This window comes from Musa acuminata, chromosome BXJ3-7 (genome assembly GCF_036884655.1).
Source record: "Musa acuminata AAA Group cultivar baxijiao chromosome BXJ3-7, Cavendish_Baxijiao_AAA, whole genome shotgun sequence".
NCBI lineage: Eukaryota > Viridiplantae > Streptophyta > Magnoliopsida > Zingiberales > Musaceae > Musa > Musa acuminata.
In genome coordinates this window covers 3,774,168-3,791,942 of record NC_088355.1, presented here as the reverse complement: position 1 = coordinate 3,791,942, position 17,775 = coordinate 3,774,168, and the positions used below count along the sequence as shown (strand labels likewise).

The window sequence follows — 17,775 nt, the reverse complement described above, 5'->3', positions numbered from 1 at the left end:
AACTTCAAATCAACTTATCAAATAACAACAAGAGGATTTAACGTTTCCTAACACTGTTTAAAGGCAAAATAAGATCTCGATTGACTTCAACATCTCAAACCGGCAACGAGATTTAACGTAACATGTATATAAACAAATCATCACTAATCGATTTATAAAAGCTCAAATAATAAACAAATAAGAGTACTTTATTTTGTATATTCTTCCTTAATGAGTGGATAATGTGACTTGGAGGGCAATAATCGAGGCTACACGTGTCATAAATTAAACTCGCCCGGCATGCAGAGTTTGCTACATGCAGTTCGTGCTGCCATGGAAGAACATACTGGTCGTCGGATCTAACATAGGTAATGGTACAATAAAGATAGGGCTTGTATACAGAATCATATAACATGAGTTGGTGTCCTGAATCACCAACACATATGCCTTGATGGAAGATATACGGTTCAAGAAGAGCGAGGAAATGGCCTCCTCAGAGAAGATTTTGATTGCCCTGTGGGGTTGAACCCTGTGGGAAGCCAGCAAATGGGTCACCGAAGGGATTGGCAGAGCTTATCTGCTGCTGAGGATATGGAGGCTGGTAAGGCACCATCATCATCATCATCTGCTGCTGTTGCTGCTGCTGCTGCGGGGAGTAGTACTGTTGCTGTAGCTGCTGCTGCTGATAATACAGCTGCTGTTGCTGCTGTGCCATCAGGGCCATCTGCACGCTTGGTGGAGGCGCGATGCTGTTCGACATGGCGAAGGGATCTCCGAAGTCGAAAGGATTGGCGTCCATGCCGCCGCCGGAGTAAGCCGCAGCAATTTGTTGCCTCCTTGATGAATCTTCGTAGAGGCTTTCGAGCAAAAGCCTGTCGAACCCACCAGCCTGCGCAGCAGAAATGTAACGGAGGTGAATTAGAATGTGCCATATCTACCTTCACTATTCTTTTAAATGCTTAGGAGCAGGAAATTGGCTAAAATCTTGAAGCCACAATCAACCTGGAAACGTAGAACAACAAAGAACATGATTTCCCTACAGATACAGAATTCTTAATCGCTGTAGACTCTACGAGTAGATGATCAATGAAAACTCAAAGTGTGACTGCAACTAGATAAGGAATATACCAGTTGGCTCTCAACCAAGTGGCTGGTGTTGCTGCTTGGAGTAGTGACCAACGCTAACTCCCATCCAGATGAATCAGTTCCAAACAAGTCATGAGCTGTTGAGGCCTTTGTATCATTCCCTGCAACTTAAATAAATTATTATGGTTGCTTGCAACGGTTTAACAATGAAAGCACAGAGAAGCATGTGACTTTTCTCAGATATAGTATAGAATTTCAATGATCTCGAAAAGTATTCTTGTTCTAGACACAGAAATATAATAACATCATATTCTTCTGTGCTTATGACATGAAAAATGAACACTAGGCTACCTGGTGAAATGATGGCTAGAGCCAATGCGTTACTTTCCTCAAGTTCAGCAGCAGCAGGATTTATTTCATCTAAGCCCTGCATGACGACATAAGAGATGCATATCATTTTCGTAATGCATTCACATCATGGAATAAATATACAAAAGGATACACATAACATACCAACAGGTCCCCCATAGTAGCTGGCTGGGGTTCAGCCTCCATTATAGGTTCAGGCTCTGGTGGCTGTTCCTCTTCAGGTGGCTGCTTCTCATCTTCCTCTGGTTTCTCAGTCTCTGGAGGAGGGGCTTCTTCTTGATCTTCTGTTGGTTCGTTCTTCTCTTCATATTCCTGGTTTAAACATATAAGCAATAAGTACACTTATTTAAGAGTTCCCAAACAACACAATTAGAAAGCTAATATATGGGAGACTGCCATTCTCAGGTGCATATAGTTTATACTTTACACAAGCCTTTACAGCATTTTGAGCTCATATTTTGGCAGGATATTGGAAATTCTTGTGTTCTTGGGTAGTTTTTCTTGTTTTTGTTTCCTACTTTTTTTATTTGGCTTTTCACTGTTTCTTTTTACTGGATTACTTCTTTCTTCTTTTTTTTCTTTTTACATCTAGTAGATGGAATTAGGGCGGTGCCATTTCAACATCTTTTCTGAAAAAAGAATCATAAAAGACATCAACAACCAATCATTTTTGTCCAACCATTTAAAATTATAGAAGAATTTTTGCTACAAAATAACTAAAAGTCTGATCATTTAAGAAAGAAAAACCTATGCAAATACATAAAATAATAGTTGAAAATTCAACTGCCATGCAGGAAATCTCAAGCAATTTTTAAGTGTCATAGTCAATACATGTTTTTCACCATAAAAATGGAGGAGGAGAAGAGAGCTAAGATAGAGTCCTCATTTAATATTCAGATGGTAATTAGCCTCATCATATCCAATTTACCATATGATGTTCATAAAGCTATGACATTGCATCACAACCATTGATCATATAGTCCTTCTTTTTGTTTCACATATATGCCTGACAACCAAGCTTCTTTTTCCACAGGTTATAAAATGCAAGGAAAATTCTTAAGCAATTACTTGTACAGGACTACTTTATTAGCAACATAGAGAACCAATGCAAGCATATCCTGAAAACTTAATTGCACTCACCAGCTTCTTACTTGAAATAGAACCAATCCCAGGTGCTTCTCTGATGTATTCTTCCATTGTTGCAAGAAATGAAGTAGGTGGCTAAGAAAATATAGATAAAAAACGCATCATTAGTAGGAAAATTTGTGTAGCTAGGAGTATCCAGTTGGCTAAGTCAACGTTGAGATGCCTAAACAGGAATATGAGCACAAGTTTATAATTCGATGTCAGTTAGTGGTTAGTGTTAATATTCAAAAAGTTTAAGCTAATAGATGAAGCAAGATTTAGTAATCTATATTCTAATGCTCCCTCTTGCCTGTGTGTCCAACTCGTCGAACTCAAATTAAATAGGAAAGAATTCATGAAGCATAGAGACTTAAACTTGGGACCTCCAGCTATAATATCATGTTAAATCTTATCCATTATTGATTCGTCAAACAGCTTAATCTGGTAGGTGAAAGGCTTCAACAATTTATATTCTGATAACCAGTAGTTTTGACAAATTGTTGATGAACCGTATTAGATGTTTAAAACTGTCTAGTTCAGTTGGTAAAATGGTAAGTTATTCATAAAGTGGATATAATGAGAGAACCTGTCTCAGAGTTGGGAACTGAAAGTTCCTGGCAAGTTCCAAATGTTTGCAGATTTCATAAAATTCCGAGAGAGCTTCTGCCTGCAGGAAAATGAAGAGACATACATTAAGAATCACTTCCAGTCAAAATTAATTTTCGGCAATTCTTCTTTTTAGAATTAGTTTTTGTTATTTTTCATAAAAATAATTCTTTTTAGAATTAGTTGTCTATGACAAGAAGTATGAGACCTTGCAAAGAACAATGTATACCTGCTGCCCAGCTCTTTTGTATATTTCAAGGGCCTTGATGGCATCATATTTTGACATCTCAAAGAACTGCATAAGATGAAATTGGATAAACCAAGGTAGAGTGACTGGATTATCTGTTGATCGAGAGGTGTAAAATGTAACAATATAAAGTCAATGTACCATATCCACCAGATTGATGATCCCATCATTGATTGCACAATATATTTTGAAGCTCTCTTTCAAAACCTAAGTGACAAAACAGGAAATATCTATCAGCTTAATGTTTATATTCGGGAAACTATTTGTTTGTTCTATAATACATTAAGAATGTTTATGATAGTGTTCAGACACCAATGAGGATGTCAAATAGTTCAAAGAAATTCAAGTCCTTCATGTCTACTTCATACTTCATATACATAGTTACCATTAATGAATAAAAAGAAAATTTGTAATTATAAAGAAATTAATAACATACTTCAAAATGTGAAAGGCATGATAAGAAATAATAAGAGAAACAACAACTAGAATGAATCATTATGAATCCTATACAAGCCAAGGTCAAAGAAGTTGCTGCTTCAGAATTTATCATTATCAGAAAAATTACAAGAGAGATTTTACAATAAATATGGCATCTAAACTCTGTCTGAAGACCAATTACTACCCACATGAACTATATAAATTTTACATTCCTAGGTTATTTCGACTTAGTTATTTTAATATCATGTTCAAATAATTAAAAATAATGCTAGTACAAACTTAAGCAGATATATGGCAACACAGTCATGTTAACTCTTGAAATCAGATAACCACAGACCGGCATAAAATAGATTGCCAAAAATACACTAAAACTGTAATCAAAGAAAATCTCAAGAAAAATAAAAGCAAAGGAAAAAAAAAGACCACACCAGAGCAAGTGCGTATTGAACAAGAAAGTTCCCAAATGCTGCTCCTTCAGGCTACAACATATGAAGTTGATATAGTAAGTCCAGTAGAACCAATGGTGGAAAATAAAGTTATAGCCATAATAAAAATAACTGTCATATTTCCTAATAGCATATAGAGGGAAACAACTGCTATTTGATTTTACTTGGCAACCAATAAGGCGGAACAGGAGCTGTTGCAGAGCGGGCAACTGTTCCAACAGATCCGGACAGCATAAGCTTCTGGTCCGGCTGTGTCCCTGGAAATTTATAAAGGAAAGAAAAATGCACAAAAATAGAATTATGATCCTCTTAAATCGTAAAAATATTTTGACAATGGGAAGAGACCTTAGCTGAATGCTGTGGAGATTTCATCAGTCGTTCTGCTTCAATATCATATTTTAAGATCCTAAAACACTCAAGCCGCTCCTCTAGGTAGAGTGCATATGTTCTTACCCATGCAGAACAATCCCAAGCTACATGAAGGAAACCCTGAGCATTATGAATGGACCAAAATTTTCCTACTTAAACCAGCAATAGTGGGCGTTCTAGAAGGATGAGAGAGAAGCCAACCTAGAGGACCTGAATCATCCTTAAAGTTGGATATCTGCAGAACACTTCCTCGACGAGAGTAACTCAATAGTTCCTCACGGAATGTAGGATCACCCTCTCTCAGTGTCCTGTGCATAACTATCAATGTTTTCAGAGCAACCTGTAAAATTTCATCAAGACTTAATTGTCATTTTGAAGTACAAATCTACAAACCATTAGCTAGTACCAAATCTGAATTCTCAATATCTTTCAAGTATGAAGTTGGATGGGATGTTCCCTCATACCTTTCCTAAGGAAAAATAAAAAACAATATGATTTGTGTAAAATATTGCAGTTATGCTTTGAATATATGTAGTTGTTATAACTTTTGTTAATGACAAATAGCAAGACAAAGTTAAATGGAACTCTGTGCTGTACCCTCCAGCTACTCGTATGGACTTGATCTCCGACTTCGGGCAGCAGCTTCTGGCCTTCCATTTTTGCTCAACAACCATGTCAATCTGGACTTGAAACCTTGGAAGTTCGTAGGGACTCGGTTGTGTAATCCAATGGTTGATAACATATCATAAACCACATTGCTATTGATGTCTTACAGCATTCGTTGATGTTTACAATGAACAAAATGTAAATAACATGTAATGTACACAACAGAGGCACTACGATAGCAGAATAACCTTAAAAGTAAGAGAACTAACAGGATAGTTGGAATTAGATAATGCTATACTCATGCTTTCGTTCAATACAATCTTACATCAAATTAAATGGTAAATTTAGTAGCATGATAGCTCAAATATAAGGCTCAGCGTAAAAATTATTAATTTGTTATCAGAGTTAAGTTTGTAATAACATGTTTCGAAGGATGTGGATGTTACATACCGTCCAATTACGTGTCTTGGACAATCTCCTGCCAAGTGCATATATGCAGTAAGCTACATCTGCTCGTGGCCGTGATGCAGCTGTAGCAGCAAATATCTCTGGAACACGAAACAAGGCTCAAAATAAATGTTGCTCAATCTTGACATCTAAACAGAATGGCCAATTCAACAAGTAGCTAAAAGAACCCTCGTTCAAGTACGGATTTCATATTGAATTCTTTTTTTATTCATGTTATAAGGACCTTTTTCCAGATGGAATCTCAAATTCCATCTTTTTCCAATTGTTCTGATTGTTAAAGTAGATACGTATACAAACAACCAAATTTCCAAAATCTATCCAACAAAATGAACCAATAAACATGACTCAATTGGAATACATGCCGAGTTCACTCACTTCGCACGTGCCGTTCCTTCGGTGGGCATTCGACATGATTCGTAGCCTTCACAATCGCAACATCCAGATCCTTGCAACAAATCAATCAAAGAAGCAATGGAAGAAACACGATTTAGAGAGAGAGCATCATCGACCACTTCGGTATCTGATGAATGCTAGTACGAATCGGAAAGCAAAGTACTCGAGCAAGAAGAAGGGCATGAGATCTTTCAGATTCAGGGAAGGGTTTCGAACCTTGAATTCGCTGTTGACCTTGGCGAGCCCGACCTTGGTTGAATCCTTGAGGGCTCCGTAGGCTTTCCGCCATGTCCCCATCCACCCCGTCCCGACCTCCAATTCTCCTGTCCCGACCCCCCACCTTTGCCTCTCCCCAAAAGGAGGATCGAGAGGGAGAGAGAGAGAGAGGAGACGATCTCTTACCCAGTCGTAACCGCGAGCTTTATAGCACCCGAAACCTTCGGGCCTTCTCTTCTTCCTCCCCTTTCTCTCCTCCAAACTCGCTGTTAGGCTCTATAACAAGGCAGTTGATATACATCGTCCCTCTTTTTTGCTATTGTGCGCTCCACACTCTCTCTTGTCCTCCGCATCGAGTGACATATTTGCTTAAAAAGGGAGTGAGTTTAATATACAGATTAGGCCGTTTCCCCGCACTGGCCCGCGATTAACCATCATGGCTCCATTGATGAACGGACAGGATCATCCTGAGTTAATCCGACGGTGATGTTTTGATTCCGCACAAGGCAGTTGATATACATCATCCCTCTTTTTCGCTATTGTCCTCCAGCCTCTCCGTTCCCCTCTCCATCCAATTACATATTTAAAAGAAAATGGGGGTAAGTTTAGTAGCTAGGACTGAGGCCGTCGTCTCACAACGGCCGGAGATCGACCATCATGGCGAACGGACAGGATCGTCCATGGTACATCTGACGGTTCTAACTTGATTCCGCACCGTATTCCTATGCGGTAGAAGACCTTTTCCCGCCTCTCTCCTTCATCATGCTCTGTTCTCGAAAGGCAAAGATGACAAAGAAGCTAGGGTTTGAGGATCACCGGGAATGCGGACCAGGCGGTGGGCCGCTAGATCAAAAAGAGCTCGATCCAGTTGCCCAATCATGTCTTCTTCCGCGGTATGGCCTTCTCCTATCTTGTTGTCATCACAGAGCAGGGAACCCTCCCGGAGCACCAGCAGAAGCAATCCATCTCAGACTAAGTCCGCTGCTAACCCGTCTCAGCTTCTTCAGGTCCCCCCCCGATACCCCACTGCCTTTGCACCTGACTTGTTTTAAGACTACAAAACGGGTTCTAGGTTTTGTCTAGCCGATTTCGAGGTCTAGTCGTGTGATCGCGTTCGGTTTGCTGAAAGCGAATGGAATTTGCAGAGCTAAAACACATGAGATTAAGATACGATGTTGGAGAGGGATTTTAGAGTGCTTGACTCTTTTACCGAGCAGGCTGATCAGAAGATAGTATACATAGATTCAACGAAAATAGTTCAAAGATGAAGGGGGAATATGGTGAGACTTCATATTTGGCGATTACATTCTTCTCTGCGCATGAGATTCTAGTTTGATCACGAAGCTATTGAAGTTGAGGATGCTCTTTTTATTTGTCTGGAAGCCGGGCAATTTTGGCCGCGTGTGTAGGGAATAGTTCCAACTGGTGTATACCTGCTTGGATTACATCTTGAGGCTTGATAATCTAATCTGCAAGTGATAGAAGAGGCACCAGAAATTGACTCCCTGAGATTTTTCTGATTTAGATAAGATCGAGAAAGAAAGTAGTAAACGCTTAGCACATAGGAGCTGGGGAGAGTAAATGCGTTTGCAAAGGGAACAATTGCAAAGATCATTTTATATACCTCGTTTATACATAAAAAGGTCAGGAAACCCAATGCACCAGCAATGATGGATGCCCTTCCCCGATGCATTAAAGAGATAGCTTAAATGTTGAATTTGGCCAACATTAGTCTAATGAGACCGATATTAATCATTGAGATTATGTAGCTCATTGATGTTGCGAGAATCGTTGCCACTAAATGCTTACCTCATGGCTTTCATATAGATGGCCAGCCTTTTGGAAGACCTCGTGGAAATGCTTGCCTAATAATGTTGGGTACTTGATTGTGTTGTCAACTTCCATGATGCCTCATGTAATATTTATCACAAAAATTGCAGTCTTGCAGATGAAAACCCTAGTTGATCAATTTGTGGCTTCAAAGGTGAAAAATGATGCAGCTTTGTGCTTGCACCATATCTTTAGAAGCCATAGTAAATGGGACAAGAACATGATGCAAGAAAGTAGAGATAATTGGCTTAGGAGAACAAGCTATGGTAAGCTTTGTTTTATTTGGCAGAAGAACAAGACTAGTGACAAAGCAAATTTTCAAGAAGATTTAATCAATTTGATGAAAGGATATATTTTTACTGTTTCATTCTATGATTCCCACCCCCCCCCCCCCCCTTTTGCTTGCACTGGGCTAGCAAGGAAGAATTTTAATCTCATAAACAAAGTAACTCATTTCCATTACATAGGAATGGTGGCCTTTTTTCCTTTTTCATGCTACTAAAGATGAGGAATTCAAGGAAATTGTTTTTTGAATTAATATTATGTATATTTTCTTGTAGTTTCTGTTACGCACATCATGGATGAACAACCTCAAGAGACTTTGCCTTCTGTTATACCCAACTCATCATGACCTGTGACATTCCTAATTGTAAGCATTTAATTTTACACAGTTTGGATATGCCCTTGAAGTACTTAATTTAACTGTAAGGAGCTCATTGTGCCTGCTTTTCAAGAATCAATCATGATCAACACTAAGTTTCTATCATGAAAGAGAATTTAAACCTTGAGATTTTAAAATTTTGTGTCTGGACATTATCTTTTCTCCTAACATTGTTACTCCTTTTTAATGGAAATGAATTTTTGGTACAGATCAATGTTGGGATTTGCAATCTGGTATGCTCATTTTACATGAACCTTTCAAGTGTAAGGTAAATTTTGCCAAGTTTTTGTGATCAAATGTTCGTTGTGCTATGTCTTGGCTCATTAGATTAGCGGTATGGATATGGAAACTGGTTTGCTAAAACTATGTTCAAGATAAGTACCTCTAGCTAAAGTGAAGAAACAATCTGTTAATATGGTTTTCTAGCTGGACCTTTTGCAAGAAACTTCTGATGTCAGGGTGAGGATGCAGTGTGAGCTCGTGAAATGAGCATGATAAAGTTCAAAAATTATGAAGCAGCTTGCTAAAAGAAATTCTAAGGTTAAAACCTGAAATTGAAGAAACTAAGTTGTAGTAGTATACAAGAACTGATCAATATTATGCAGTCAATGGAGATTAAAATATAGCAGCCAGGTCCGTTGAGAGGTCAAGATTAGGTGCAGAGTACCTGAAAGTAACATATGTGTAGAGTCCAGTGGTTAGCATATTGTATGACCAATTAAATGGTCGTATTGGAGCCTTGTTGTAAGAATATAATGTATATGGTTATGTGATACTTTTATATGTAAGGAGTAAATTAGGAAAATCAATATATGTTCATGGAGAAAGGTTTGTTTTCGAAAGTTGGCAGCATGAGAAAGTGATGCAGCAATTGTGAATGTAAGGGTTGCTATGGAGAACTTATGTAGTTCCCTTTGCTCTGGTTCTAGATTTCTACAAGCAACAAACCTCATTCAAGGGCCTGTAAAAAGGAAAATATTGGACTTAAGAGAGGTAAGACAAGAAAAGAGTTTGCATAACATGTTCAATCTACACAATAGGGGAGAGAGAGATCAGAATGCTCGGATGATTTAAGAAGGAAAGACCACTGCAGAACTAGCAGCCGTAACTGCATTGTATTAAATATGTTATTGTGTACAGTTGGAACTATATAAATAAAAATACTTAAAACACATTTGTTTTTATTTAGGTATGTTGTGAACTAACTAGATAGGATCAGCTTTGCAAGAAGTTGGTGAAATTTTCCATGCATGTCTGAAGTTCTAGTCATTGTAGGACAAGAAACATTTTGAAAATGTGAAGTTCAACAGGGCATACTGCTCTCAACAACTCCGTAGTTTGTTTGTTTTGCTTGATCTAATGCTCAGATATCAGTGATCTGACCCCTTTGGTTGTATCAGAAGTTGTTGCAACTTATATGGGAACTAGAACAAAGACAAATACAGATGTCTAAATCATTGCTCATGGGGGGCAACCTTGTGGCTCTCACTTCCAAAGGAGGTTGCTATCTTAGTATTCTAATTTGTAGGCTTGAATATATGTAATTATAACTGAAAGTAGTTTTTTTTTTAATTAAATCTGTAAACAGTTTTAAAAGATTAAAATCTCTGGTAAGCATGTGTTTTTTGACTGAAACAACAATGGTCTTGCTTTATAAACAAATTCAATTTCCGTTTAAGCCTGCAAACAATACATGCCATCTTTCTGCCTGCTTTCTTTCATCCATATCTCCTGAACTCGTCAATTAGTTCTGCTGTTTCCCAACTTTTACATCGTGTAATTAATAATGATGTTTTGCAGACAGAAGCAATGTGGAGTTGTTTTCTCGATAACAATGGTGTGGAATATCGAGTAACAAATGGTTTCCTCTTATCAATTTTGAACTAGAAGAGATAAGAATGATTAACCAGCATCTGACCCTTGATAGGTATAAAAACAGATGGCCCAGAATGTTTTAAACCTGAGTTACTAGTAATATATACATCTAGTCATATGTACAATCATATTCATCCTCACATGTTCAATGTGCGACTAAATTGAAGCGTCACATGGATAGATGCCAAAATCAGTCTATACTTGGTGTTTTGTTTGCCAAGACTATGGATTAGGGTTTCCTTTTAAAGTTTTAAATTATCATTGAAATTTCTTCACGTGATGCAAAACCACTTATGCTTGATGAATTTGCATAATAATATTATATGTCTACTGGTACAAAATTATCTTTGATGAATGAACTGGACAATTGATGATCCTGAGTCGCTTTACTATTAAATTGCTGACTAACTATTATCCTCTTCACCCTGTGCAGGCAAGGCATACACTGCATCGCAGGAGCCGTGATGCTATGAATCCTCAGTTGGAGCCAACTCGTGACAAGCAGCACCGTAGCGCATAGTGATGAAGGCTCAGCTCCGAAGAATCCCAATTCAGATAGATGCTCGTCGCTTGTGCCACATGAAATGATCCCTCGTCGCCGTGATGAGAATACCAGCTGGAGTTTTGCCTGGTGCCCTGAGTCCTTTGACATTGATGAAGCCAAGAGTGATGGTTGCATATCAGATTTGCCTCGTCCAAAACAATCATGTCATCAGCTGGGATCCTCTTCCATGCAAAGATAGAAGGGATTGGACACCTCGATTTACGAGGGCCACATGCAGATGACAAATTTTAGAGTGCAGCTGGCTCATTCCCTCCCATCCATGTGATGAAGATGACACGAGGTTGTTGGCATCTGGGAGCGTCTCCTCGCTGCCTGTCGCGGTGGATCACATCGTCATGTGCCCCGAGAACGAGTGATGGGACGTCACAACACAACCAAAAGGCAGCACATACAGTTTGCCAGTACACACCGCAAGGCAGTTGTGTGTAGCTGCAACCAATGGGCATCTCCATCGGGTAAGCAGCAAAATGTGATTCGTCATCCTAATTTAAACACAGGCGGTAACTTTCTCTCTCTCTCTCTCTCTCGCTATCAATGATTTCAATCCACATGTTCTCTTGTCTCTCTGACCCCGTTTTCCATGATGATTAGCGTAATAGATTGAGCATGTTTTTATAATCTTTTGTTTTTTTTTTCGTGGGTGTCGGCATGCAGGAACGTGTGAATGATGATGACGTCGATAATTCTTTCGATTTGATGAACTGCTAGATTTTTATGGCAGGATGACACCCAGGTTTTAATGAGACTCCTCCCATGCTGAAATTTACATTAATTTTCAATTTCGAATGTCTATTTTTTTAAAAAAATATTATATTTTTTTTAATTCAAAGACATGGTCACATTTATCTTCATATTTTTTCTTTTCCTTTAGTGATCGTCTTTGTTGAATATTATTTTTAATCATTATTTACGCCTCGAGACTCGAGTCGGATCGGAGTCCAACATCTCTACAATGCACGTGTCATATTTTCACTTGAAATTAATTAACTAATTATACTAATTATATTATGGATGCATGCATGGAGATTCTCAAGACATGTTAATTAACCTAGGGCTACTACGGTCATTTTGTCTAAGAGATTCACTGCAATTAAGAGTTGGGGTGGGAGGAGGAGGAGGAGAGAGAGACGCTGCCTGTTCTTCCATCTTCCTCTCCTGTTGCTATTTCTTTGATTCCTCCTTCTCGCTCCATGCTCACTTTGGTTTGGCCACTCTCCTTGCAGGCTCCGTAGCAGCTTGAACCCCATCTCTTGCGTGCTTCTGATCCGCCCAACTCGCGCTACTCCCGCTTTTTTCTGAGGTATGGATCGTTTATTGCGGCATTGGCACTTCGAGTCTCGCCGAGCTCGGGGTAGAATGGCGAGTGCGGGTCTGTTCCCCACTCTGGTTTTAGATCTGAGTGAGTGGGAACGAGTTCGGTCTTCTTTTGGTAGAGTTGGAACGAGATTTGGATCCGAATTTGGTTTCCTCCGCGGTGGAGATGGGCATCGGGCGGGGATTGATTTGGGCCCGAATTGGTTGCTTAAATTCATTTAGCGTGTTCGTAGGTAGCGGAAAGTTGTTTCCTTTGTCTCGTTGGTAGCTTTTCCTTGTCACTGGATCTGTTTTTCTTTTCCCTTTTTTTTTTTCTGTGGGGGAATTTTGCTTCAATTTTTTGGAATAAAAATAAATTGGAAAAAAATTGCAGTTTTGTTAGTGATGGTTAGCATTGGAACTTGTTAGAGATGGGAGTGTACAGAGTGGAAATGCAAATTCGAGATCTTTATCTTGATTTTAGAGATTTTTTTTAAAAAGGGGCCAGTTCTTTTTCTGACATCTTTCACCCATGTATGTTGCTTTATGTTAGATTCTAAATTTGTGCACGTTACAGTGGAATCTGTATTTCGTTTTATGGGCATTGGAAAAATTAATGAAGTTAGCAAGAATCTGAAGTTTCATACAAGAGCAAAGAATTCTATTATTGGATTGGACATTGAGATGTCCCTATTAGCATTTTTATCTTTTTAAATCCATTTATCTGCCTTCCGGTCTATGTGACCTTAGATAGTCTAAATGGACTTGCAGAAATTTTTTAGCGCTGCAATCTAAGACCTGAATATTCATTTGATCTCTGCTTGTTGAATATGTCAGTGAATTTGACTTAGTCTTTTCATTGTTTCAGGTCACTATTTGATATAATACCCTTGATTTTAGCGAAACTCCTGTATAACCTCAATTTCTTCTGCATGATTTCTAGCTCTCGTCTTCAGATGTAGGTTTCAAGGTGAGCTTGTAAGTTCCAATCTCTGTTTTTGACCTATAGGATCTAAAGAAAGAAATTAAACTAAATGTTAAAGTTGAATAGATAAAAGGCAATCAACGTATTGAGATGAGATGCCTTATGTGCTGAATTAACTGGAGGTGCATATATTACTGAAGGAGATCAACTGTGAAATTGGAGTAATCACAAAACGATGCTATTGAGCATGGAATATTTTTCTCTTAACTTCACCTGTGTTTTTCTAGAGCTATTGATAAATTTTTGAATTGGGGGCATAATCAGTACAGGCATAATAGTGCCATGGAAGTTTGAAACCAAAGCCAGTTTGAATTGGAAGATTGAAGGAACGCACAAGGACATAGAAACTACTAACTACTCGAGGCTGGTCAGGGGAGGGTCTTCTATGTCATCTCCATTCCATGTGACATTGTTATTAGATCACATGATGGAAAACAGAATTCACACAACTTTTGGCAGATTTAATATCATTGCTTGAGTAGGTTATCACTTATCATCCTCAACTTTTAGTTTCCTGATCTCTGTTCTTTGTCATATTACTATTTCTAGTTGGAGACACCTAACATGGTTTACAAAATATTTTGAAGTTAGCTGGTTAAGACTTTGACTATTTGATAGCAAGGTCTAAGGATCAAATCCCATCCTCACTACTTACCATTTGCAAAAAAAAAAGAAAAAGAAAAATGAGGTTCTAGTATGGATAATTTTCAAATGCATGAAATTCACTTTTATAGGTCTAGAGTTGCAATCATCAGCTTATTTCTCTAGTTAAGAGCTTTTTTTTATCATTTTTAATCATTTCTTCTCTAGAAAGTTTTTGTTTCCATGATCCTTGGTTTATTTTGCTTCCCAAATTGGACAAATGAGTTTGAACGAGACCTTTACTTTGTTTGCCTTGTTATTGCTACATGTTTTGGTTAGTTAGTCCTATTTCTAATGTAACTCAGTGTAAGGGAAATATACTTTATAAATAATTTATTTTTCCAGCCATTGACTCAATATTCTTGAAATTTTCTTGCAAAAAAGTTCAGATTTGAAGTACTTTTGTTGTCTGATCCTCAATTTGCTATGGATAACCGTCAATCACCTCAGGCAATTAACACTCTTGGAGGAACATTAAATTCCTAGGTACTTGTCTTTGTCTTGTTAAGAAAGGTAGTAGTAGAAATGAGTATTATACCAACAGAAACCAAGTATGACTACTTCACAGTCTTAAGGATTGATACTTAGATTTTGCTATTATTGCCAAGAGTAGCATCAAATTTTGCTGTTTTCCATTAATACTAATATGGGCTTGGGATTTCAATTGATTTGTTTATGTACTGCATTCCTTTTTTTAATCTGTAGAATTTCTAACTAAACAATGCATGTAAAAGAGTGTGTCTGAAAATGCATTCTTGATCTCTGACATGGTTTCTTAGTATTTTAACAGAGCGCTTGAGGTATAAATTGTGGAATTGCACTTAACTTGCAACTTTTTCCTCATCATGAGTGCTGATCCCTGTGGATTACAATAGATATATGTCTTCAGCCCTGCCAAGATCTGTCAAGCCATTTGAAGTCTAATGGGTTCCAGATTCCCATCGCACCAGCTCAGCAATGGCCTCTATGTTTCAGGCCGACCTGAGCAACCCAAGGAGAAGCCTCCAGTGATTTGCTCCACAGCCATGCCATATACAGGTGGAGATATTAAAAAATCTGGGGAACTAGGGAAGATGTTTGATCTTCATGTGGAAAAATCCAGAAAATCTGGGCCTCTTAGTAATACCCCTTCAAGAAATCGATCATTTGGAGGTGCTGCTTCCCACTCAGGGCCTATCATGCCTAATGGCCCTGGGCAGTCTTCTTATGCAGCCCCAGGTTCTGGTTCTTCATTTGTCACTGGTGGTTCTGGTAGGCAGAAATCTAACTCTGGCCCGCTTAGACATGGGGATTCAGTTAAAAAGTCATCTGGGCCTCAATCTGGAGGTGTCACCCCAATGGCTCGCCAAAACTCTGGCCCTCTTCCACCGGTACTGCCAACTACAGGTCTCATCACTTCGGGGCCAATATCTTCTGGGCCACTTAATTCATCTGGAGCCCCTCGGAAAGTATCAGGTTCTCTGGATTCTACTAAGTCAATGAAGCCACATAGCACCTCCATTGTTCATAACCAAGCTGTCACTAATCTCACTCAGGAGAATGATTATTTGTTCAAGGGGAGCTTGCCTAAGCCTATCCTTTGGTCTGTCATTTTGTTGTTTGTGATGGGGTTTATTGCAGGTGGCTTCATTCTTGGTGCTGTTCAAAATGCCATTCTTCTTATTGTTGTCGTAACCATATTTGGAGTTGTCATTGTGCTTTCCTTTTGGAATACTTGTTTTGGACGAAGAGCAATTGTAGGATTCATTGCCCAGTATCCTGATGCTGATCTGCGAAATGCAAAGGACGGGCAGTATGTCAAGGTCTCCGGGGTATGTAACTTGAGCACCATTGCTGGTTGTCTAAAACCCATCTAAGGAGTAAATAAATCTATAGTTACTATTTTTCTTTCTGAAGATACACAAATAATTGCTTTAAAATATTTGCAAGTAGTCCTCTTCAAACTGGTTGTGAGCTCGAGCATGTTTTGGAATATCTGTTACATAATCAAAGGTTTAATTAGTACTTCTTCTGGTCCATGGAGCTTCTGTCAACTGATTAATATGTGGAGAAACATTGCTGAAAAAGTCTTTCTTGGTTGAGTTGTAACCTTTCTTTTAATATACTACTGATTGTTAAACATATATCGTATGTTTTTTATTGCTTGTCTACCCCTCTTCCTCTTAGTTTCACTCTTAATTGTCGAGCTAGTTGGTATTTTTAACTTAAGCATTTTGCAGGTTGTTACGTGTGGAAACTTTCCACTCGAGTCATCATATCATAAGGTCCCCAGATGTGTGTACACATCCACTGGTCTATATGAATACAGGGGCTGGGACTCAAGGACTGCCAATTCCCAGCGTCGATGTTTTACCTGGGGATTAAGATCAATGGAGGTATGCCACTTTTCTAATTAGCTGAATTTTATAAACAAATATGGAATTTTTAGACTAAACGACAAGCGCACAAGCTTTAGTATCATATGATTACTTTGACCTAACCGTCACATTCTTCTTATATGAAACTTTGGCAGAGGCATGTGGTAGACTTTTACATATCTGATTTTCAATCGGGATTGAGAGCTCTGGTCAAAGCTGGTTATGGTTCTAAGGTGACCCCATATGTCGATGAGTCTATTGTTATCGACGTCAACCCAAACAACATGGACTTGTCTCCTGAATTTCTCAGGTGGTTGCAAGAGAGGAACCTTTCCAGTGATGACCGCATGGTGATGCGCCTGAAAGAAGGGTAATCTGAGATGTTTAATTGCTAACATTTATCAAATAAAAAAAATGTTTCTTCTGTCTGTGCTTTCTGCAGTAGAAATAAGGAAGATGCTAGGATTGTATTTCTTGGTTAGATAGACAATTTTCTGTTATGGTTGGAATATTTTTCTTCCCATCTGGTTCTCTTTGTATGTCTAATGTTTCTCATTAATCATCGGCACTCTAATGAGAGAAACAAATAAATCTTTGCACAAGGTTCATTCGGTTAACTACTTAAATCAATTTACTGCAGTTATGTCAAAGAGGGCAGCACCGTGAGTGTAATGGGGATCGTCCAAAAGAATGAGAATGTTCTAATGATAGTTCCTCCTTCTGAGCCCTTCTCCACAGGATGCCAGTGGGCGAAGTGCATAGTTCCATCAAGCCTCGACGGAATAATATTGAGATGTGAAGACACTTCAAATGTTGATGTCATACCGGTATAATGGACATAATTGGTGTCAAAATATTAGATATTATTTATGCCATCTCTGTTGTTAGCTTTGGCAGTATATGACATTGTGATCGATCATGGCCTAATATCTTGAGCTTGTATAGCTTTGTCTTTACCCCCTTTTGTTTAATTAAACCTAGATAAATTTTTAAGATGGCTTAGTGGATAATTGTGTTGTTTGAAGGGAAAACTGAGCAACACCTACTGTATCATTCTGTTGTTATTCAAGTAAATTGGATCAGTTCATGTATAATTGGTTGTTCTCATTTCCATTCAAACTATTTCTTTTTCTTTCGCTCTTATGAGATTCAAAAGTGTTCAATCGATGGCAATTTTGCATTGAATTGTGAAATGAAGTTAGTATCTCAACAGGAACAG

General features: G+C 38.5%; 2 protein-coding genes across 8 annotated transcripts; one reads left to right on the top strand and one right to left on the bottom strand.

Annotated features, from left to right (window-relative positions):
* Positions 1–331: 331 nt before the first annotated feature.
* Positions 332–6,473, bottom strand: LOC135642427 (putative clathrin assembly protein At5g57200). Its single transcript, XM_065158565.1, has 15 exons — positions 6,349–6,473; positions 6,115–6,184; positions 5,722–5,819; positions 4,867–5,005; positions 4,642–4,769; positions 4,461–4,553; positions 4,279–4,329; positions 3,554–3,619; positions 3,395–3,460; positions 3,146–3,226; positions 2,575–2,655; positions 1,579–1,746; positions 1,417–1,492; positions 1,108–1,226; positions 332–868 (listed from the first exon to the last, which is right to left on the bottom strand). Exons 1-15 carry the CDS (start codon positions 6,427–6,429, stop codon positions 473–475), a joined length of 1,713 nt encoding a protein of 570 aa, XP_065014637.1. The 5' UTR covers positions 6,430–6,473; the 3' UTR covers positions 332–472.
* Positions 6,474–12,388: 5,915 nt separating this feature from the next.
* Positions 12,389–17,650, top strand: LOC135643509 (uncharacterized membrane protein At1g16860-like). 7 transcript variants are annotated; one of them, XM_065160545.1, is made up of 6 exons: positions 12,389–12,579; positions 13,441–13,542; positions 15,075–16,010; positions 16,419–16,574; positions 16,712–16,926; positions 17,197–17,650. In XM_065160545.1, the coding sequence occupies exons 3-6, from the start codon at positions 15,123–15,125 to the stop codon at positions 17,387–17,389; spliced, it is 1,452 nt and encodes a 483-aa protein (XP_065016617.1). In that variant the 5' UTR covers positions 12,389–12,579; positions 13,441–13,542; positions 15,075–15,122; the 3' UTR covers positions 17,390–17,650. The 7 variants fall into 7 exon arrangements, with proteins under 7 accessions (XP_065016617.1, XP_065016618.1, XP_065016613.1 ...); XM_065160541.1 differs by having other exon boundaries at positions 12,390–12,579; positions 14,990–16,010; XM_065160542.1 differs by having other exon boundaries at positions 12,390–12,579; positions 13,441–13,550; positions 14,990–16,010.
* Positions 17,651–17,775: the final 125 nt, after the last annotated feature.

Coding starts and splice junctions, on each gene's coding strand:
- LOC135643509 (XM_065160546.1), top strand. CDS start 15,123: ATGGGTTCCAGATTCCCATCGCACCAGCTCAGCAATGGCCTCTATGTT. Junction 16,011..16,418: donor AGTATGTCAAGGTCTCCGGG/GTATGTAACTTG, acceptor AGCATTTTGCAG/GTTGTTACGTGTGGAAACTT. Junction 16,575..16,711: donor GGGGATTAAGATCAATGGAG/GTATGCCACTTT, acceptor AAACTTTGGCAG/AGGCATGTGGTAGACTTTTA.
- LOC135642427 (XM_065158565.1), bottom strand. CDS start 6,429: ATGGGGACATGGCGGAAAGCCTACGGAGCCCTCAAGGATTCAACCAAG. Junction 4,770..4,866: donor GGATGATTCAGGTCCTCTAG/GTTGGCTTCTCT, acceptor TCCTTCATGTAG/CTTGGGATTGTTCTGCATGG. Junction 3,227..3,394: donor ACAAAAGAGCTGGGCAGCAG/GTATACATTGTT, acceptor ATTTTCCTGCAG/GCAGAAGCTCTCTCGGAATT.